This window comes from Loxodonta africana, chromosome 1 (genome assembly GCF_030014295.1).
Source record: "Loxodonta africana isolate mLoxAfr1 chromosome 1, mLoxAfr1.hap2, whole genome shotgun sequence".
Lineage (NCBI taxonomy): Eukaryota > Metazoa > Chordata > Mammalia > Proboscidea > Elephantidae > Loxodonta > Loxodonta africana.
In genome coordinates, this window is record NC_087342.1 from 196,288,841 (window position 1) to 196,313,352 (window position 24,512).

General features: G+C 37.0%; 1 protein-coding gene across 4 annotated transcripts in view; it reads right to left on the reverse strand.

The window, feature by feature from the left end:
- Positions 1-24,512, reverse strand: part of ARHGAP18 (Rho GTPase activating protein 18) — a 155,253-nt gene that overhangs the window by 40,808 nt on the left and 89,933 nt on the right. For all 4 annotated transcript variants that reach the window (XM_010593409.3, XM_003404023.4, XM_023558010.2 and 1 more), the window contains 3 exons: positions 20,226-20,289; positions 14,143-14,321; positions 2,050-2,215 (listed from right to left, as the gene is read on the reverse strand). In XM_010593409.3, coding sequence (XP_010591711.2) covers positions 2,050-2,215; positions 14,143-14,321; positions 20,226-20,289 — 409 coding nt within the window. The remainder of the gene's footprint in view (positions 1-2,049; positions 2,216-14,142; positions 14,322-20,225; positions 20,290-24,512) is intronic.

Below are 24,512 nucleotides of genomic sequence, written 5' to 3' on the forward strand. Positions count from 1 at the left end.
TAGGCATACAAAGCCCAACAGGATGACTCTGGCCCTGCCTTACAGAGCAGTCTAGCAAGAAAAGACAACTGTACAACCCAGTGTAAAAAAATCACTGAAATAATTAGAAAAGTGCAAACTGTTACACCAGAGAAATGGAAGGCTGTGGGAGTAAGAAAAATATGTAAATAATTTACTAAATGTAATCAGATTAAAAGTTCTGGCTTAAAGCAAATATCTCTCATCTCTTCTACACTGAATTAACATCTAAAATTCTACAGTACAGCAAAATATATAAATAAAATATCTGCTTTTAGAAAAATCAGCCAATATTACGATCTTGTTCTACAAATGTTTCTTTTTACAAAGTATAGAAGACAATTGGTATTCTTGAATTTGAATCTGTAGTGTTATATATTTGTGATTAACTCCAGAAGCAATGAGAGGTAATAACTTATGATTTTTCTAAATTGAAATCATAATCCTTGAGTCTCGTGCAAGCATAGTTTCTACCCAGCACCCCTACCCCATCCCTACTACTGGGCACAGAGTTAACACAGAAGTGATAATGATCGTTTCCTTCACGACAAACATCATCAGGGTAGATATAAGTCACTTTCAATCCTGGAAAAGGAAATTACCTTGTGGTATGAGGACAGGTATTAGAAATCATGACAATCATGATGTCATTCAAAATAACGTCAGTAACCCAGGAAATAAGAAAAGATATAATCCTCAAGAATGTCAAGGGTCTAGTTTATAAGATAAATATACTGGGTAAGACACACAGATATATATATATGTATATATATATAAAGATGGAAAAATCTATTAACAGTGATACGCTTAATAAGAATGACAATATTTCTCTCTCTGCTAGGATGCAATACTAAAAAATCACATTAAAAACCCTCTCTAAGCCACTTTAAAAGATTCAAGCAATGAGTCATGGCTATTTAAATTATTTTTCTATTTTACATTTGGAGAAGGCTTTGTCAAAGGCTTCTAAAAAGGCATCTGAAAAACAATAAATAAAAAGGCATCTGAAGTCGTCATTATCCATAACGGACTTTTGGAAAATCATAATCACTGTTTGACTCATAAATTCACCATCCCAAGTCTCAGGGTAAAATGCTCAAAGGAACTGAGCACAGAAAGAGACCCTCTGGGGCTCAGCATGGAACAGAAGACCTGAAGGGAAGGTATACCTCAGCCCTACAAAGAAATTACCTCTAAAACATAAATCGGGCGAATGCTTATCTTTGCTAAGGTTACCATAGCAACTCAATAATCCTCTTTCTTGGTTTCTCTTTAGGAGATACCTTTAAGGTTAAACAAGAGGACAGGGATTCCTAAACAGTACAGCTTTGTCAACAGAGAATTATCTGAATTTCAGGCCAATAAAGTCTAGGAAAAACAAAAACTGAGGTAGTGTTTGTTCTTTTGTCATATTAATAAAGATGAATTCTGTTTATATAGTGGGTAAAGCAAGCTGCTTATAAAAGGAAAACTATACAAATGCATGACAAGTATAACTTGGTGGCATTGTGCACCACAATGGCATATTCTTAAGAGGGTGAAGAATGTTTTTGCAAAAAAGTTAAAAGCTGAACATAAATGAACAAAGGGAAAGTCTACTGACTACCCATTAGATGAATTTCCTTTCAGATGAATAAGAAAAAGTAATTATTCAGGATAACATCTGAAAGTCATTTTTCAAGATCTAGTATTGTAAATAAATAAGTAGATGCACCAAATATATCTTTTTAAATATATGCTTTTTCAAGGAGAAAGCACAAGAGCTAAGACGCCTGGACTCAGAATTTTCTTCCAGAGGAATTAAGTTATTTGATTATCCTTTTCTTTCCTATAGTCTAGGGGACAGTGACTTTTATCCAGTTATATAATTTTTGGAGGTAATGTTTTAGAATCTGAGATTTAGATGTATTCAATGGTTGGGGTTTTTTTTTTTTTTTTTTTGTAGGTGTTTTTATCTTCCAAAAATACTGATATAAGCCGAGTCTATCCTTTCTACTTTAGAAGTCAATCTGGTTTTCATTTCAAGATTACCTTTTGTTTTGATTTTCACAGCTTTTTCTTGTTTCAATTCCACACCCAATACATCATAGAGGGCAGTCAGCTCAATTAGAGCTAAATAGCCAACTTTCTTCATGTCCTGGGGTGCTAGATCACCAATCCGTGTGGTGCCCGTTTTGTCTTTTGGCAATCTGAAATTCTAAAATAAACATCATTAATACGGTGAAGGTTTACAGTATCTAACCCTCCCTTTTGTAATAAAAGAAGAAAAAAATGTAACTATAGAAAGAAGCTATACTCAAAACAAGTGGCAAAGAAAGCCACTGCAGAATTTCTCTAGTCAGAACTAAGAACAATTCTGTCACAATGAGGAGCCTCAAACTTGTGGGAAGTTTAAGAGTTGATACCCAAAGTTGAATAGTGAATGGAACCAGACTTTGTACTAGGAGTACTAATACTGGTAGCTCAGAGGACAAAAGAAACAATAAGCTCAAAGGAGAAAAAGAACCCTAGTTAACTGACCTTCAAAAATCAAGAAAGACTAGTAATCAAGTACAAACCATGAGGAAGAGGGGAAGGACAAAAAAGAGAGAGATAAAGTAGAAGAAAGGGAAGAAGAAAAAGAATAGTAGCCATGAATGAGCACTTAGAAGGGGCCAGGTATACTTTACACACATAAACAAACAAAAAACCAAACTCATTGCCATTGAGTTGTTTCCGACTCATAGAAACCCTATAGGACAGAACAGAACTGCCCCATAGGGTTTTCAAGGCTGTAATCTTTACGGAAGGGGGATTTGAACCTCCATCCTTTCAGTTAGCAGCTGAGCACTTAACCACAGCACCACCAGGGCTCCTGGCTACATACATTATGTACCTTTTAAATGTTTTGGAAATCCAAATGAGACAGGTGCAGAAAGGCTGATTAGGAAGGGGAGGGGGCTAACAGCATGGACTTTCAAGCCAGAACGAACCCTTACTAATCATTGAGCTGCTTGCTAGTTGTATGACTTCATGCAATTTTTTAACCTTTCCTTCTGTAAAATGGGATGATAACGATGACATCACATAATTCAGAAAGCTGTTGTGAAGTTAAGTGCCCAGCACTTGCCAAGCACTTTCATGTGGCTGCAATTATTATTACTTTTACCACTGAATAGATAAACTGAGATTTGGAGAGGGTACCAGGACCGCAGGCAAATAAGTGTCAGCACCAGGGAAGAATCCAGAATTTACTTTTTTAGCACCTCCCATCCAGTCATTATCTCCCCTTGTTATACCACAAATTCATACCTTTGTGTTACCTGTATAAAGAGACCCTTTCCTCTTCCAAGACTTGTCTGTAATTCTATGGGTGAGAGAGGATTCCAGAAAGAGAGCCAAAAAGACAAGTTTTGGACATATTCTAATCTTTTAATCTACAGCCTAGATAAAATTTAATGAACTCACTCTTCACCTCCACTTACCAATGGGCCCTTATGTCAATGACAAGGCAAAAGACAGAAAAGGGTATAATTAAAACATAAGAACTATTTTTTTCTTAGTAAGGAACTCAGTTCTCTGCTTCCTCTGTTCTTGCATCTCCCATCTCATCCAAATGAACACACACAAATATGGAGATGGGAAGATAGTAAAAAACAAAACAAAACAAAAACCTATACCTTCTATACCAACTCTGTACCACTGAAAAGCTTCAGTGACATAGTTCACAAACAAAATAGTCTATTTTGAACTTTCCATGTTACCGTGTTACTTCAAGTTGCAATAGTGAAGGATTCTATGTGGAAAATATGAAACAACACAGGAAGCATCAAAAGAAGATGGAAGGAATACACAGAATCATTATACCAAAAAGAATTAGTCAACTTTCAACCATTTCAAAAGGTAGCATATGCTCAGGAATCGATGGTACTGAAGAAAAAAGTCCAAGCTGCACTGAGGGTATTGGTGAAAAACAACGTTCCAGGAATTGACAGAACATCAACTGAGATGTTTCAACAAACAGATGCAGCATTGGCAGCGCTCACTTGTCTATGCCAAGAAATATGGAAGACAGCTTCCTGGCCAACTGACTGGAAGAGATCCATATTTATGCCTATTCCCAAGAAAGGTGATCCAACCGAATGTGGAAATTATAGAACAATACCATTAATATCACACACAAGCAAAATTTTGCTGAAGACCATTCAAAAGTGTCTGCAGCAGTATATCCACAGGGAACTGCCAGAAATTCAGGCTGGATTCAGAAGAGGATGTGGAACCAGAGACATCACTGCTGATGTCAGATGGATCCTGGCTGAAAGCAGAGAATACCAGAAGGATGTCTACCTGTGACTATGCATTCGACTGTGTGGATCATAGCAAATTATGGACAATATTGCAAAGAATGGGAATTCCAGAGCACTTAATTGTGCTCATGAGAAACCTGTACATAGATCAAGAGGCAGTTGTTCGGACAGAACAAGGGGATACTGAGTGGTTCAAAGTCAGGAATGGTATGCATCAGGGTTGTATCCTTTCACCACACCTATTCAATCTGTATGCTCAGCAAATAATCTGAGACACTGGACTACATGAAGAAAAACGGGGCATAAGGATTGGAAGAAGACTCACTAACAACCTGCGTTATACAGATGACACAACTTTGCTAGCTGAAAGTGAAGAGGACTTGAAGCACTTACTAATGAAGATCAAAGACCACAGCCTTCAGTATGTATTACATCTCAATATAAAGAAAACAAAAATCCTCACAACTGGACCAATGAGCAACATCACGATAAATGGAGAAAAGATTGAAGTTCTCAAGGATTTTATTTTACTTGGATCCACAATCAACAGCCATGGAAGCAGCAGTCAAGAAATCAAAAGACACATTGCACTGGGTAAATCTGTTGCAAAGGACCTCTTTGAAGTGTTGAAAAGCAAAGATGTCACCTTGAAGACTAAGGTGTGCCTGACCCAAGCCATGGTATTTTCAATCGCATCGTATGCATGTGAATGCTAGACAATGAATAAGTAAGACTGAAAAAGAATTGATGCCTTTGAATTATGGTGTTGGTGAAGAATATTGAATATACCATGGATTGCCAAAGAACAAACAAATCTCTCTTGGAAGAAGTACAACCAGAAAGCTCCTTAGAAGCAAGAATGCGTTTTACATACTTTGGACATGTTGTCAGGAGGGAACAGTCCCTAGAGAAGGACATCATGCTTGGTAAAGTACAGGGTCAGCAGAAAAGAGGAGGACCCTCAAGACTGACACAGTAGCTGTAACAATGGGCTCAAGCATAATGATTATTAGGATGGCACAGGACTGGGCAGTGTTTTGTTCTGTTGTGCACGGGGTCGCTATGAGTTGCAACCGACTCGACAGCACCTAACAACAGCAACGTTACCATTATTTTCTGCCCATGAACTATGGCTTAGTTACTGGTCTTGTATCCTAGCACAAAGAGAATGCAATATACCTTTTTTTTAAAAAAAAAAAAAGTTGCCGGGTGTTTTTGTTGTTGCTGTTGTTTACCTTTCTCGAATATCATCCTCTTTTTACATTAAATATAACAAGCCACAAGAGGCTACAAGCTAAAAGCATGAATTTTCCTAACATTTAATATAAATAACAGTCATATTGAGTTTACCCAAGGCCAAACCGATTGCCACTGATTCGATTATGACTCATAGGGACATTATCGGACTGAACAGAACTGCCCATAAGCTTTCCAAGGCTATAATCTTTACGGAAGCCGATTGCCACGTTTTCTTCCACTGAGCAGCTGATGGGTTCAAACTGCCAGCCTTTTGGTTAGCAGCCAAGCTTTTAACTACTGCACCACCAGGGCTCCTACTGAATTTCTAGACTACTAAAACTATGATTATTCTCTGAGAGTTTGATAAAAATCAAGCTATCATGACATACCGTATTTTACAGAAATAACGCGCCTTCTGTGTTTGTTTGCCTGTCCTGTTCCCCTGGGAGGTCTTTTCATAAACATGCCATGCTAATTTTTTTTATAGGAACATGTGAACAGGACTGGCATGGCAGCTTGGGAGGGCACCTTTTTGAGGGGAGGATGCAGTCAGCAAACAAGTGCAGAAGGCACACGTTATCTGCATAAAAATGTGGTTTCCTCATTTCATTTAATGCCCAAAGATGTTCAAATGATCCCTTTTTTCTCTTTGCTTAACTATTTTGCACCTAATCATAAACACTTCATGGACTAAATATTAGTGCAAGAGACATGTCCTAGAGCCGCAGAACTCAAATTGTGGTCCAGGGACCCAGGAGGAGGAGTACTCAAGTCTCATAGGTCTAAACTATTTAATACTATGACATTATTTGTCCTTTTGACGGTCATTCTCTCATGAGTGTACAGTGGAGTTTTCCAAAGGTACATGAATGCAGGTGCAGTTATGAGTATACTGTCTAGTAAAACTAGACATCAGGAAGTTGCTAAAACATAAAACCATAGCTCCTTTCTCAATAATTTCTTTGTTTTAGAAAATAGTTATTTGCTATTAAAACTTTATTTATGTTAGCTGTATTGTTATTTTACATGGATTAATAAATACTTTTGCTTCTCAAATTTAATTTTAAATATAGTAAATACTGATAGGTATAACCAACATAAAAGATTTTTGAGGTCCTTAATAATTTTTTAAGAGCGTGAAGGATTTCTGAGACCAAAATGTTTGAGAGTTCCCGCTGTAGAGAAATCCCTAAAACCTACAACTTTTGTTACCTGAACTGCTAATTCCTTTTAAGCAAACTCAGTTTCAATAGAGAAGCTTCAAGTTCACTACAGGAGAAACGGATCTGTCTTAATTCTTAGTAATACATTTTTTTCCCCCTATAAGAACATTAAATAAAACAGCAATAGAGAAAATTGATGATGTAGCCTAAGTAAATTTCCAGCATAGGCATTAATGGCCTCTGTGGTACAGAGAAGCCCTGGGGCACAATGGTTAAAAGCTACGGTTGCTAAACAAAAGATTGGCAGTTCAAATCCACCAGCTGCTTCTTGGAAACCCTATGGGGACAGTTCTACTGTGTCTTATAGGATCACTGTGAGTCAGAATCCACTCCACAGCAACAGGCTTTTTATTTATTACTATTATTTTTATGGCACAGTGCAGAGGGTTTGAGAATGTGCAGCCAGGCTACTGGTAGCAAATCCTGTCTCTGTCACTTACTACTTCTGTAATGTTTTCAAATTATATCACCTTCTGTGCCTCAGCCTTTTCATCTCTAAAATGGGAATAATAACAATAGCTATCTTTTAAGGGTATGGTGAAGATCAAATGGCACAGAGTAAGCACGCAAAAAGTATTTTAAGTATTATTGTTATGTTTTTTCACAGACTTTTTTTTTTTTAAATAATTTCAAGATTTCAGTGAGACAAGTCACTCTGATTCCTGCATGATGAAAAATCACGCTGCCATTATTCATGGTATTCCTTTTCTTCTAAATATTATGGGAAGGTAAGAAAAAACAGTAAGGATCATACTTATTTTTGATAAATAGTGTCTTATTAGAATCTCCAAAAGTCCCAAAGGGGTAAGAATAATCATACTCCAGATAGGGAAACTGAGGCTCAGTAGAGTTATGAGGCTTAAACACGGCCATGTCACCAGTGATGTAATAAGAGTGCAAATTCAGGTTCTCTAAATCCTAAATTCAGTAACCATTTTGTTCTAATGCATTTTTTCCTAGTGCATCACAACAGGCAGAGAAGAATCTGGGTTGGCAGGAGTCTGTCTGGAACTGTGAGCCTCTCAAGGAAAGAAGCCATGTCTTAGTCCCTCTGTAACCCTGTTGTACTGCAGGCCTGGCACACCACGGCTGCTCTGTCATGGTCTGGTCAACAAATGATGACACATACTTCATGGAATGTATCCACAGAATCAAACTCAGTTGGGGGGTGGGGACACTGTCTTGATGTTCCCCTCATTACCTGTGATTTCTATTGAGATTTACGTTTAAAATCATACAACACTCGTCTCATCTTTCTCATGCGTGGTCCCATGGCTTTGTTTGAAGCCGTGTCTGAAAATGACTTTGTTTTCTGAATGGTTGAACAGTATTTATCAACCATTTTTTTAAATTAGTTTTAAATGTTTTATTAAAATAAGTTTATTTTGGTCTAATAAAGCAAATATGTAACATAATTATTTTAAGTGTTACTCAAGGGAAATGTTTAGAGAAACCTGAAATATTAGTTCAAACATCTGATTTACCTAGCATTGCATTCCTGAGCTTTACTTATTTATTTAAATATTGTCCTTAATGAAAGGAGTTTGTTCTTTATCCCAATGTTTAATTCATAGCAGTAGGTTTAAATATTTATGAGGTTTCCTGTCATTTTTATTTAGTTAATAGACTGGATAGTTCAGTTTGCTAGCTAAGAGAAGGCAGTGCAATTCCAGCAAAAAAGCTCTTTACCTTTTGAAAAATTGATTAAAAAAAAAGAGTGAAATGAAAATTTCAAAAAATAAATAAATAAGGTCATTAGTTCTTATGTGTTACCATAAATCATTCAGGTAGCTCTCTCTGATGGCACCCCTCTTTTTTAAGCCCTGCAATGTAAAAGGGGCCCCTTAGGTACTTGATCAGTAATGATGAACTGGACTTTTGTTTACTGATCAAATCATTCTAGCTTTAAACTGAAAAGCAAGACAATCTACTCATAACTGGCCAACTTCTACAGGTTACTTCTTCATATCATCTACTAGGAAAGTCATTTCTTACCTAAGATTTTCCATATATAACTTCATTATACGATCTCATTCACTGTCATTTCCACAGGATGAATACTTTTCTAGACAACCAAGGCTTTAGAAACCTTCCAAATTTTCTGTTTTTTTTAAGAAAGCAATAACCATAATTTAAACTTTTCTTAACAATTCGGGATCATAATCCTAAACAACTATTTTTACACTATATAAAATACAAGTTTGCATCTTCCTTAGATTTTCTGTCTCCTCACTCAATCCTGAACCAGTCTTTCCTCAACTGTCCTTCTGCTTATTTGCCCTCTGGTATGCAATGGCCCTGCTACCAGGCAACCAAGGTTATTATAAAATACAAATTTAAATGAATTAAACATAACTTAAGAGGCCAAAAACTCTGAATAAAGACCTAAGAATTAAAATATAGGCATGCATCTAGGATATGGACTTTATCACAGCTACATTTCAAGGCTATTATAACTTCCTGAATAAAGCTTTAATGAAGGAGTATTATTAAGTTTCTATTGTATATGATGGACCCAGAAAACTAGAATCTTATTTATATGACATCTCAAGGTATCCTGAACAAGTTGTCAGTAGCTCTAATACAAAAACAAAACTCGCCGTTGAGACAATTCCGACTTGTAGTGACCCTATGGAAATGCTGGTGGCGTAGTGGTTAAGTGCTATGGCTGCTAATCAAGAGGTCAGCAGTTCAGATCTTTCAGGCGCTCCTTGGAAACTCTATGGGGCAGTTCTAGTCTGTTCTATAGGGTCACTATGAGTCAGAATCAACTCGACGGCAGTGGGTTAGTGACCCTGTAGGACAGAGTAGAATTGCCCCATAGAGATTCCAGGGAGCGCCTGGAGGATTCGAACTGCTGACCTTTTGGTTAGCATCTGTAGCACTTAACCGCTATGCCACCAGAGTTCAGCTCTAATACAAAGACACTTATATTCACACCTAAATCAAGTGCACATATACCTTTAGGGCACATTAAGTAGAGTCAACATGAACTTCAGGAAAAAGCTCAGGCTTTGACAGCTGCCACTGAAGCCAGGCTCAGCAGGCCATGTAGTCTCCTTATCTGAATAGTAAAGGTAAAAATATCTACCTAGCAGAGATTATTTAATAAATAAGTGACATATCCACAAAGTATATTTTCTGAGATATAGTGAGTACACAGTAACTAGTAGTTAATTTTTCAAACTAAAGCACATAAAAAATTATAAAAACCAGTCTCCAAGTTTAAGAAGAGAAATTTGAATCCACTGTGAGACACTATCGAGAATTAAAAAGGCTTCCCAATGCTGTAAAAAAAAAAAAAAAAAAGGAAGTGAATATGAAATGAACAATGAATTCCATAAAGGCTCCTGCTTATTTACAGAAGTAGGGGAACATGGAGTAGAATTGGAACTTTAGGCCTTATTTGCTTAGACACCTGCCTCAGAGTGCTGAGTATAAATTTTCATGTCTTCTACTAGGCTAAGGGCTTGGTAAAAAGCTTGTAATATGTCCCCGGCTTTGAAAAGATAGATGAATAAATGGTTGTATAGATGAACAGATGCGGATGTGCATAAATAAATACATGGATTAATAGTAATCAACAAAAGCACGGGGTCCAATAGTTTTAAAGGTGATTTCACGTATTTTACCTAACGTAAGTTTACAGTCTCAAAAGACTTAATAGGAAAGTTAGACATTAAGCCAAATATGGAACAAAAGAGGCATGGAAATGGGGGGGCGGGGTGTTTCACTTTAGGCTTGGAGGGCAACGTGCACAAAACCAGGAAGGTGGGCAAGCACAAATTCATTTGTTACACAGAGAGGAAGTATTTTTCAAGCCTCCCAAGTGGAGATTAATTTATATTTCATTCAATTGTTTTAATCAACAACATAGAAACCAATAATGTCTTTATTTTGTTTAATCAGACACGACTATACTTTAAAAGCTTTCCATCTGTTGAGATGATGACTTAGTGTCACTTTTAAAAATTCTTTTGCTAAGGATTGTCTGGGTACAGGTATCATCTCTTTAGGCCAAATGATGCATGCTTCTTTTCTTTTCTCACAAAGTATATTTATATAAAAATATATTTTTTAAAGTTTATGTTAAAAATATAAAATAAAGCCTGGAAACAACCCAGGTGTCCACCATTAGGGGAGAGGTTGAATGCACACCTTCACGATGAAATGCAACGTATCTATTTTTAAAAAGTGAGAAATATTTCTATATACTTTTATGAAGTGTTAAGTCAAAAATATTAAGATAGAGAAAGGTATACATAGTGGGCTATTATCTAGGAAGAGAAGGGTAACTTAAAAAAAAAAAAAAGTTTACCTGTAAAGGGAAGGAAAGGATATGGTCATAGCTCAAGGATAGCAACTAGACTTTTAAAACAATGTATTTTTTTTTATTTGGCTTTTCAGACATGTAAATATTATACATGCTTATTAAACTTCAAAAAAGCAATCCCTATAAACTGAAAATAAAATTAACCCAACCAGGTATGTACTTGGTAGTTTAACCACACAGACAGTCAGTTTGTGGCTTAACCCCATAGGTTCCAGCAACCAAAAAGAGTAATTTTGCTGTGCATCACTTTTGGGACACACTCATTAATTATTCTGGGAATGCTGTGCATTGTGAAGGATAAAGAAAAGAAGTTATTATGGGATATTCTAATCATATCATCCACTTTCCTGAGAACCAGGAGTCTTAGCATAGAAGAAAGAGATACAGACGTACTTCTGCCCTCTGAAGAGGCTTGAAAGCAATGACCAACTCAAAGAAATGAGTAGTCCTAATGTCCTGATTGTAGTCACGAAATTGTATTCTTATGAAAAGAACTAGAACTTCCTACAAAAATGGGCAAGTCTAGGTCTGGAGCAGAAAATAGCCAAGATAATCCTGGGAAATTTTGTCTAGGCTCACGTCAAATATGTCTAAATTCATGAGTTAATATAATGTTTTTATAAAAACAAACAAACATGAATTGGTTATTGATGAAGGATGCTAAGGATCCAAAAAAATTCTGGAAACTGGCAAATAAAAGGAAAGAAATAAACATATATATTTTCTTTTCTTACATGAACTGTGCCACTAGAACATAAATGAAGGAAAGTTTTTCTTAAAAGAAGTATTCCAGATAATAAACGAAAAAGAGAAAAAATGGAATATCATCATTTTGCAACAATTAATAAATTAATGGATGAGCACTGATCAACAATAGTGGCTAATATTACAAAAAGAGAAAGACCACCAGATATTATGTCTCCTGATAGAAGATGACACTCTGCCATTTGAAGTAATCTTGACAAAAAAAGAAAAAAAATTGAACCTGAATCTGATATAACCTATAGAGTCAACCTAGAAACAGAAAAGGCATGTTAAATTACACCACAAGAATAGAATCATCCAGAGCAGGAAGATTCTCTGCAATTTAACAACCTGGTTTCTTCAACAACATGGCAAGGGAAGGAAGAAGAGATGGATGGATGCAGAAGGCAGGGCAGGAAAGAAAGAAGAGAAGGAGAAAAAGGAGGAATGAAGAGGGAAATTACAGATTAAAAGAGACTTAAAAGACATATGAACTAATTACAGTGCATGGGCCTTATTTTAATCCTGATTTAAGTAAACTGAACCAAAAAAAATCATAGAATTTGTGATAAATTTGAAATGCAAACACTGATGAATATTTGACATTAAGAATTATTAGTATTTTTAAGGTATGCAAAAATGTTTTTTTAAAAAAAACCTTTATTATAAATACATACTGAGATATTTATGGCTGACGAAATATAATTCAGAGATGTACCTCAAAACAACACAGGATGGGGAAGTGGATGGGGGATTGAGAGGCCAGGTTTGGCCACAGGTTAGTGAATATTGGGGCTCGGTGATGAGTATTTGAGGGTTCGTGATATTATCTAACTTTTGCATGTTTGAAATTTGGCATTACAAATAACTGAATTTTGGGTTCTTTGTTTTAAGAGCATGACATTCAGCAGCAATAAGACCACTCAATACCCAGAGCTTGGTTTCTAAATACAATTTGCCACTGAAAGGAACAAGGGCTCCTAGCAGAAAGACACTTACAGGTCTGAGGGGAAAGAATATAAAGTGGGCCAGGGACATCTTTTGCTAGAAAGCAAAGAAGTAAAAGAAAGGGTCTTTTAACATGTGGCACGCCAAAATGGCATAGAAATCAGCTTAAAGGGGCTCCCCACTGGTCAAATTTGGGTAAATTTGATTTAAAAAAAAAAGATAATAATGATTTATAAAACACTGCATGAAAAAAGAATCCATCAATCTGCAATGATATTCAAAAATGAAAAGACAGGAGGAAAAGCAATTACTGTAGAAGAATACCTGCCAATAAATGTAGAAGGAAAAATAGAATTGGAAGATTGCCATTTTTTTAAAGTTACTTCAGGATATTAAAAATATCAGGTGCTAGCTTACTATTGGCAAATAGGATATGCACACAATCTCAAGAATCACCCCACAGATTAGTATTACTTGCAAATAGAAAAAGATATCTTTATAATGGAGAGCTCTGGTGGACATTTTAACTAAGTGATCAAACTTCATTGCCAATTATGGTATCTTCTGACACCATGCACCTCTTGGTAGGCGGTGTAAGCATCATCTATGCAGTAGTTCAACCAAAAAACGTTTAACCTGACTCCAGTCATGAGGAAACAATCATACAAATTCAGAAAATTGGCTTGGACTCTTCAAAATATTAAAGACAAGAAAAAGTTAGGGGGGTAAACTGAGATTCAAGAAAACCAATGCAACTCCATACAACTTATGACCCTTGATTGAATTCTAGATCAGGAACAGGCAAAGGAGAAGCTATAAAAGACAATATTGTGACAACTGGGGAAATTTTACTTGTCTGTACATTAAATATAATTATACTAGTATTCAATTTCTTGAGTATTATAACTGTGTTGTGCTTTATATGTCCTTCTCAAGCTATTGGAAAAAAAAAAAAAAAAAGGTGGGTGTATATCTACCTGAGAGCACAACACATAGAGAGAGAGAGAGAGATCATAGATAGATCAAGCTATTAAAAAAAAATGTGGGTGTATATCTACCTGAGAGCACAACACATAGAGAGAGAGCGAGAGATGATAGATAGATCAAGCTATTAAAAAAAAAAGGTGGGTGTATATCTACTTGAGAGCATAACACGTAGATAGATACAGACAGAAAACAAAGGTTGTAAAATGTAAATAACAGGTGAATTGCTCTGTGTGAGGGTTGCAGAGGTGTTTGATACACTACTCTCTTGTCAAACTCTTTAATGTTATTAAATTTTCAAAATAAAAAGCTGATAAAAAATACTATCTACTTATGTCTAGTGACATCTGAATAGTAAGTTACGTACATGTAACTGGGTATCGTCCCCTTTGCCCTTCTGTGTCCTATCCTTTGAACTCTCTTTCTGATTGACGGCTTGCTCTGCAAATGAGACTTCCAAGTTGATGTCTGTTTCAGAGACGGGCGACTCCTCAGCCACCAGTGGGCTCAGTTCCTTCTCACCAACAAGAAGCCTAGGTGCTTGGTCTGGGGAAAAAAAACAGAGAGATCAAATTCACATGATTTCTTTTTTTCTCTTTTTTACTTTTAACTCATACCTACCCCCACTGCCGTCGAGTTGATTTTGACCGGACTAATTTTTTTTTTTTAATGTAAAAACCTGTGGGAAGAGTACTATTTTCTCTGGGCAATAATTGTTGTTGTTGGGTGCCGCCAAGCAGATTCCGACTCATAGTAACCCCATGTGACAGAGTAGAACAGCCCCATAGGGTTTTCTTGGCTGAAATCTTTCTAGGGGCAGATTGCCAGATCTTTCTCTCATGGAGCTGTTGTGTAGGTAGGAATCACCAACCTTTTAATTAGCAGCCAAGCACTTAACCACTACACAACTAGGGCTCCTTGGGCAATAATTAGTTATTTTAATAGAAAAAAAGTATATTCATAGAACCCTAAAAATGGTGTGGGAGCTGAGGAAGGCAGTGGAGCAGAAGGTGAACCCATAGTTCAATCGCAGAATCTTTGAGATCACAATTCTTAAACTCCAATTCCAAAACGTTGCTGGAGGCTATAAAATTCTTAATGAAAAAGTCTCACAAATAAGTAAGCTTAATTTTGTTATTATATTCTACACTGAGAATTGAAAAAAAAAAAAAAGTAGGGGATTGGTTATAATCACTCGTAGAACTGGTGATAAATCATTTCATTTCCTCACCGTTGAACAGATTCCTGGAAAAAAAACTTTTCTACACCCTGCATTTCCTTTATGGAATGTTACTTACCTATCATAGTGAAAATCCCAAAACAAGAGTTTAATGCCAAAAATTTATCACTGTGGGAGTCAGGTCTGGACGTACCTGGTACAGGGACCAAAAGGTTTTATGCCTGATTTGATATCAAAAAGTATAAAAAGTCTTTATAACTATAAACACTGATCAAATAAACTTCACATATTTTTATCAACATTTCATGGATAAAATAATTTTAATGTTATTTTGGTTCTTTTGGTTGGTTGGTTTACTGTTAATCGTCCAGGAATGAATTGATATTCAAAACCCATTTGAAGAAAATACTTCTAGATTCAATTATTTAGTATTTGGCTTTTAATGCAACTGATTTTTTTAAAAACTCTGGAACCGATAATAGGGATCATTGATTTTTTTTTTTATTGCATACCATTAATTCATAGTGAGAAGTTCTGAATGACAAGATAAACTTACATGGTGCACTTATTTGCTCATAGCAAGATGGTGGAAGGCAAAGGGCCTAGGACTGTTAGAGGCAGAACTTCAAACAGTACTGGTTTCAGAAGAATATCATGCTTAGAGTTATTTAAATTAAAAAAAAAAAAAATTTCTTTTAACCAAAAGAAAATTAAGAAGTAATTATAAATCTAATCTTATTCACTCCCATTCAATAAGGAGGTGTGGCTTCGTGGACCTGCCACCTGTGTAGTCACACAGGGCCCCTGTGTTCACAAGGGCTTGGTTTAATGCTCTGTTGTCACTGTCTTGAAATCTGAATAAGCAGCCCCGCATTTTCAGTTTGCCCTGGACCCTGCAAATTACGTAGCTGGTCCCAGTGGCATCTCAAAGTTAAGAAAGTAAGCAACAGTTACTTATGTCAATTCCAAAGATAGGGATAAATTTGAAGCTCCTTAATATCCCGGGTTTGATTCCTGGCCAGTGCACCTCAAACACAGCCACCACCTGTCTGTCAGTGAAGGCTTGCTACATTGCTATGATGCTGAACAGATTTTAGCAGAGCTTCTAAGACAGACTATGAAGAAAGGCTTGGCAATCCACTTCCAAAAATTAGCCAGTGAAAATCCTATGGATCACAATGGTCAGATCCCATTGTACACACGGTTACCAAGAGTTGGGGCCAACTCAACAGCAGCTAAACAACATTATTAATAAATATTTATCTTCTGCTTTCCATGTCATATTTACGTTTGTTAACAGCCTGTGACAATTGTTAAAAAAATTAGAATACCTATAGGTCCTTTATGACTAGTTCTTAAATTATTAACATGTCAAAGCACAATTTTATTTTCCCACTAATTTGTACTGTTTTATGTTTTAGGTGAATATGTACGTTGGTTTCCTAGGAAACCATGCTAAGGGAGGTGGGGAATGATTAGCCATTTTCTTAAATTAGAAGCTGCCTTTCCAGCAGCTGTTTGTGGATAAGAATTCTAAAAACACTTCCTTCTTCTGCTCAAAACCCCCATTTGGATTCCAATAAACAGCACCACTACCTCCAAACAAGTGGACTATGCAGAGGAGTTTTATTATAATTAGGCTAGAACATATTTAATACATAAAATTTCCAACAAAAACAGCAAATATTTTCAGCACAATTAAAAAGGGGGAAAAAAAAAAAAAAAACCATGGCAGATAAAAATATGGTAGATAAAAGCCTAAAAGTTCAACTGGCAAATTGAGTTAAGACATATACTAGGAAAACTCATAGATCTGGGGTGTGGGAAGTTACTGCTACAAGAAACAAGGGAAATGGATGGTTAACTAGCTAATAAAGACATCTAACAAATCAATTATATACTCTCAAAGAGAATAGTTAACAGAGAAGGCTGAGATAAAAGCTTTGGCTCTTAAAGTCCTAACGTGTAAACCATATAATTTATTTCATTTATTCTCCTTTGGTTTTGAAGTGAACAGTAGCACTGGGTTACTAATATTTGATGGATGTCCTTAAAGTTCTTTGTCCAGACTATCCTGAATTGCTTGTATCTTACAAGAGATCTCCCTTCCTCCATGGAAATCCAAAAAGAAAATAATAAAATGTGTGCATCAATATGAAAGGTTAAAAATGCCTATGTGGGTGTTATTAAGTGTAGTAAGCACTGGACATTTTATATGGGCAGAATTGTACAGTTTGATGAAAAGTTAAGATTAATACCTAGTGGATTAATTATTTGGAAATGTGAAGAATAACACAAATAATATTAAAAACTTTATAAATTTTTTCATTTAGAAAAAAGCACATTTAATTAGACATGGATAAAAACTCAAGTGTGGGAAAAACACTGAAAACAGACCATGTTGCCCACCCCTTTGGATTTCAAGCAGAAACGGCCTCACTTCTGAACTTCAGACAATTGTTTTCCATGCATTTCATTCTGAACTTTCCAATGTTTGCATAACACTGGCTAAGTCACTGGCTAGTGAAAGAGCATGGCATCGCCCAGAACAGGTGCAGTAGTAAATACTGTGATTTGGATGGCTTTACACAGACTCTCTTGTTATTCTGATTTGAGGCTCTATGCCCACTTCATAACATTCTAGCAAAAGCAGATGTAAACCAGGCAGCAAGCTTGTCACATTTCACTTGCCTGCTGCAAGCTAGGCTGAAAAAAAGCACTCATATAATGAGCTTGTCTTCCAGAACTTCTGTTTATATAGCCTGCATCATGATCTCTGGCAAGGGAGGAAAACACCAAGAAAGAAACAATGTTTCCCTCAGTATCTGTTTAGCAATTGCCACTCTTCCCCAAAGCCCAAAGCATATTGACATTGGCACAGAAGGCTCATCTCGCCTGATGACCCAGCTCTCTAGCAGGCCAGTGCTGGCTAGTCAACGTTGCTTGATTGCCACTTAAATGCTTGCTGGTATATAGATTTGGGAAACACCCAGTAATTTCATCCTGATATAAAACATGTAACTAAAGAAACCTCCACAGAATAATAGCAAATGGCAAGTGCTTATACAGATAAAAATACATAAATATATGTGTATGTATAGGGTTGGGTATATGCAGAAGCCCTGGTGGCTCAGTAGCTAACAGGGGTTTGAACCCACCAGCCGCCCCATGGGAGAAAGATGTGGCAGTCTGCTTCCCTGTGATTACAGCCTTGGAAACCCTATGGGGCAGTTCTACCCTTTCTTACAGGGCCACTCTGAGTAGCAATTGACTTGACAGCATACAACAACAAACGCTTGAATATACAAACATACAAGCATTTACATATCTATTTACTATCTATACATATGTAGGAACAGTGGTTCAATTTCTGGGTAATGCACCCCATGAATGACACCACCCATCTGTCAGTGGAGGCTTGCATGTTGCTATGCTGCTATCAGATTTCAGGGGAGCTCCCATACTTGACAGACTAGAAAAAAAGGCCTAGAAATCTACTCCCCAAAAATCAGCCAATGAAAACCCCATGGATCACAATGGTGTGATCTGTCACCAGTCATGGGGATGGCACAGGACCAGGCAGCATTTCATTCCGTTGTACATGGGGTCATAATGAGTTGGGGACAAACTCAACAGCAGCTAACGACAACAAAGTATAGACAGGTAGATATATTCTGTTTTGTTTAAAGCCAGGGGTACGAAAGAGAAGTTCTGAGAAAAATACAGAAGGAGAAATAGAGATACTCCAAACTATCCCATACAATCTTGGACTAACATGTGATTCTTACAGGAAGGTTGGGAACACCGCTCAGTTCTTCACAGTTTACTGATAGCCATTTTCCCACTAATCTCAATCCAAACACAATCCTACCGATGACATGATCAGTCCAGGTACCATGTTTCAAAAATGTAAACAAGAGAAAAGGACAAGTTCCTGAACTGGAATCCAGTAGCCGCAGGCCAACTTTGTCATAATTTTTAAAATAACAATATATAAAGGGCTAAATTTATAAGCTTAACTCTATGACCTTAACTTAGAGCATTTTTCCTTTTCATAAACAAATGAAAATAGCTATAATTTCTTTCTTGATAAAATACTAATAAAGTCTTCATATTTATTTTCATCCATGCTTTGAATTTCTAAATCATTTCTGAAATACAAATTATGAAAAAGGAAAAAAAGAAGAATTGTAATCAATTATGCAAGAAACCTCTGAAAAGCATTCCATTTACGAATTAAGAGCTTGTGATCTGAGAACAAGGTTCCAAAATCCATTGAACTGCACACTTTCAATGGGTGGTTTATGTGGTATGAGTGGTTATAAAACAAAATTTAAAATAAAAATTATAGGCTGCCATATAGGTAACAAAACAATTTCTTTAAAATAAACAAAAAGCTAGCAATAAATGTGAGATAATTAAAGCTAAATTCCTCCCTTGCTAGAAATCATGATGCAGGCTATATGAATAGAAGTTCTGGCTCCAACCACTAGATGTGTGACCTACGGAAAGTGACTTCATATCTCTAAACCTCAGTTCTCTCATTCATAAAATGGATTAAGAATAGTACTGTTATAGATTGAATTGGGTCCCCCCAAAATATGTTGTAAATCCTAACCTCTATGCCGGTAGTTATAACCCCCTTCGGCAATGCGTTGTTATGTTAATGAGGCAGGATTAGTGTAGGGTGTATCTTGAATCAATCTTTTTTGAGAAATTAAAGAGTATAAACAAGTGAGCAGAGAAGAGATAGAAGAGAGGTGCCAAACCACATGAAGATGGCCCAGGAGCAGAAGCTCAGAAGAAACAAGGACCTTCCTCTAGAGCCGACAGAGAGAAAAAGCCTTCCCCTAGAGCTGGTGCCCTAAATTCAGACTTCTAGCCCCCTAAACAAAAATAAATTTGTTTGTTAAAGCCACCCACTTGTGATATTTCTGTTACACTAGCACTAGATAACTAAGACGAGTAGCTACTAGGTTGGGTACTTGAGTATATTCAATAAGGTAAACCTCTCTGTACAGTATCTGGCACATGGTAAGCATATGGAAGGGATATGAATATGCATATGGATGTTGTAACAAATAGAGATCCAAAAATATTAAAAAAGTGAGGGCCCACTATACGCTGAGCCTCACTTAATTATCCATGTAATGCACTTTACCTTAGTACTTTAATATAATTTGTTTACTAGAATTGAGGATGTTTTAAAAGGTTGTATCTGTTTGTTATAGTAATAAATGGGAAAATATAAGAGAACAGGTCCAACATACCATCTTTTCCTTGGTGTTTGTTTTCATTTGTTCTGACTGACTGAGATTCAGTGCCATCTGGAGCCTAAAGATAGAAAATGTTCCATTTAGTCATTTCCAACTTACAACCAGAGAAAATGGTATTGTAAATAATTCTATTACCAACATTTAAAAAGACCAAACCCACTGCCGTCAAGTCGATTCCGACTCATAGCTACCCTACAGGACAGAGTAGAATTGCCCCATAGAGTTTCCAAGGAGTGCCTGGTGGATTCGAGGTGCCGACCTCTTGGTTACAGCCGTAGCAGTTAACCACTATGCCACCAGGGTTTCTTACCAACCTTTAGAGTATATACTAAGATACATACTAAGAATTAAAAGAATCACAGTGGGGGAAAATATGGCTATAATCAACAAGCAATCATCTGACAAATATTTGATTTGCTATGGCTGGTAAGACACAGCCCTACTAAACCCTGTGGAGAATATGAAAAACATCAAGAATGCCCATCATCAAGGGCATTGCCAGTGGAGGGGGAAAAGCAAACATGTTCAAAAGTCAGTAACATCCATCAACTGATGAACGAGTAAATAAAATGTGATGTATCCATATAATGGAATGCTGTTTGACTTATTTGGCAACAAAAAGAAATGAAGTTCTGATACACGTCACAACATGGATGGACATTGAAAACATTAAGCTGAGTGAAAGAAGCCAGTCACAATGGCCCACATATTGCATGACTGCATTTATATGAAATGTCCAATACAGGCAAATCCAAAGAGACAGCAAGTACATTGGAGGCTGCCTAGGAGGAGCTCAACTACTAATTTATGTACCAGCTACTAATGGCAAAAATGAAGATTTTACCAACTTCTGCAGCCTGAAACTGATCAAACATGCAATAAAGACACATTGATAATTACTTGAAATTGGGATGCAAAAGTTGGAAACAAAGAAGGAAAGCAACAGAAAATACAGCCTTGGTGACACAAATGATGCTGGAGATTGCATGACAGGATCTTGCAAGACCAACTACTTATTCATTGCAAATATCTTTTTTAAACAATATAAATTGTGACTATACATGTGGACTTCACCAGATAGATAACACAGGAATCAAATCGACTACAGCTGTAGAAAGAGATGATGCAGAAGCTCAGTGTCATCAGTCAGAACAAGGCCAGAGGCCGGGTACAGAACAGACCATCCATTCCTCATATGCAGGTTCAAGTTGAAGCTAAAGAAAATTAAAACAAGTCCATGAGAACCAAAAAATGACCTTGAGTATATGCCATCTGAATTTAGGGACAATCTCAAGAACACATGTGGCACACTGAACACTAATGATTGAGGACCAGATGACCTGTGGAGTGACATGAAGGATATCACACATGAAGAAAGCAAAAAGTCATTAAGAAGACAGAAAATACGAAAATGGATGTCAGAAGAGATTCTGAAACTTGCTCTTGAATGTAGGGTAGCTAAAGCAAATGGGAAAAAAAATGAAGAAGTAAAAGAGCTGAACAGAAGATTTTAAAGGGCAGCTGAGATTATAATGAAATGTGCAGAGAACTGGAATTAGAAAGCCTAAAGGGAAGAACACGCTTGGCATTTCTCAAGCTGAAAGAACCGAAAAAAAAATTCAAGCCTTGAGTTGAAGGATTCAGTAATCAAAATATTGAATGATGCAGGAAGCATCAAAATATGATGGAAGGAAAACACAAAGTCACCGAACCAAAAAGGATTAGTCAACGTTCAATCATTTTAGGAGGTAGAATATGATCAAGAACCGATGGTACTGAAGGAAGAAGTCCAACCTGCACTGAAGACATTGGCGAAAAACAAGGCTCCAGGAGTTGATGGAACAGCAGTTGAGATGTTTCAACAAACCGGGACAATGCTGGAAGTGTTCACTCATCTATCCCAAGAAATCTGGAAGACAGCTAACTGGAAGAGGTTCATATTTGTGCCCACTCCAAAGAAAGGTGATCCAACAGAATGCAGAAATTGTCAAACGATATCATTAATATTACATACAAGTAAAATTTTGCTGAAGAGAAAACAAAATCCGTTGCAGCAGTACATTGACAGGGAACTGCTGAGAATTCAAGCTGGATTCAGAAAAGGACATGGAATGAAGGAAATCATTGCCGATGTTAAATGGATCTTCACTGAAAGCAAAGACTACAAAAAAGATGTTTACCTCTGTTTTATTGACTATGCAAAGGCATTCTACTGTGTGGATCATATCAAACTATGGATAACATTGCAAACAATGGGAATTCCAGAACACTTAATTGTGCTCATGTGAAAGCTGTGATAGACTAACAGACATTTGTTGGAACGGAACAAGCAGATACTGCATGGTTTAAAATCAGGAAAGACGTGCATCAGAGTTGTATTCTTTCACCATGCTTATTCAATCTGTATGCTGAGCAAATAATTTGATAAGCTGGACTATATGAAGAAGAATATGGCATCAGGATTAGAGGAAGACTCATTAACAACCAGCGATATGCAGATGACGCAATCTTGCCTGCTGAAAGCGAAGAGGACTTGAAGCACTTATGGATGTTACACCTCAACATAAAGGAAATAAAAATTCTCACGACTGGACCAATAATCAATATGACGATAAATGGAGAAAAGATTGAAGTTGTCAAGGATTTCATTTTACTTGGATCCATGATCAACGCCCATGGAAACAGCAGTCAAGAAATCAAAGGGCATGTTGCACTGAGCAAATCTGCTGCAAAAGACCTTTTTAAAGTGTTACAAAGCAAAGACATCACTTTGAGGTCTAAGGTGTGCCTGACTCAAGCCATGGTATTTTCAATTACCTCATATGCATCCAAAAGCTGGACAGTGAATAAGGAAGACCATAGAATTGACGGCTCTGAGTTATGGAGTTGGTGGAGAATACTGATTATACCATGGACTGACAGAAGAATGAACAAGTCTGTCTTGGAAGAAGCACAGTCAGAACGCTCCTTAGAAGGGAGATGGCAAGACTTTGTCTTGTGTACTTTGGACATGTTATCAGGAGCGACCAGTCCCTAGAGATGGACATCATGCTTGGTAAAGTAGAGGGTCAGTGAAAAAGAGGAAAGCCACCAATGAGATGGACTGACACAGTGTCAGCAACAATGGGCTCAAACATAGCAATAATTATGTGGATGGCAGAGGACCGGGAAGTGTTTTATTCTGTTGTACATGGGGTTGCTATGAGTTGTAACTGATTTGATCGCACCTAATCACAACAAAAGGAGCCCTGGTGGGGCAGTGTTTAAAGCGCTCAGCTGCTGATTGAAGGGTCAGCAGTTTGAACTCTCCAGCTATTCCATGGGAGAAAGATGTGGTACTCTGCTTCCGTAAAGATTACAGCCCTGGAATCCCAATGGGGCAGAATTCTACTCTGTCCTATAGGGTCGCTATGAGTCAGAAGCGATTCAACAGCAACAGGTTTGATTTGGGGTTTTTTGGGTTAAGGCTAGGGGTAAGGAGAGGGCTGCAAGGAAATGAGGAGTGTCTACTAACCAGTAATGGAGCTTCTTTTTGGGGTAATAAAAATGTGCTAAAATTAATTGTGGCGATGACTGCACAATAGTGAATATACAAAAAAATCACTGAATTGTACACTTTAAGTGGGTAAACTGTGTTATGAGAAAGCTATCTCAATAATGCTGTTATAAAAAATAAGCTGACATAAAGGTAACTAAATAGAATTTCTTTAAAATAAAAAAGAGCTAGCAGTAATAAATGTGAGATAATTAAAGCTAAATTATCAAACAGGCAATAAGAGCTATGATATTTGAAAAAAAACTCCTTTTTCAAGGGTTGCAGCAGTAACACCCAAGAATGCAGCCCTCCAAGCATTTATGGATATGATAAAACATGGCTGGACTCTCTCCCTAGTAAGTGAGGCCTCCTTTCGAAGCATGGCTTCAAAAGGAATCCAAGGATGAGAAAGGGGAGTCTGGGCGAATCATCTGAAGAGGTCTACTTGAATGAAAGATTTTTTAAAAAATAATCACTGTACTGGATTTTCATCTCTACACAAAACACAGAAAATAGCCTTTGTCGCCACATTTTTAGCCTCAAGCTGTTAGCCAAGAAGAACTCCCCTCTCCAACTCAAGTCTAAGAAGCATCTAGAAAAGCACTGAGGCAGGTGTGTATAGGCCATTAGTGTACCACTTAGAGACTGGCAGTACACGGGATAGTGCACAGCAGCTACCAAATCACAGAACTGATAGGAGGATGCCCAGCACCACTTTAATCACCTCAGGGCAGAGCAATACCATT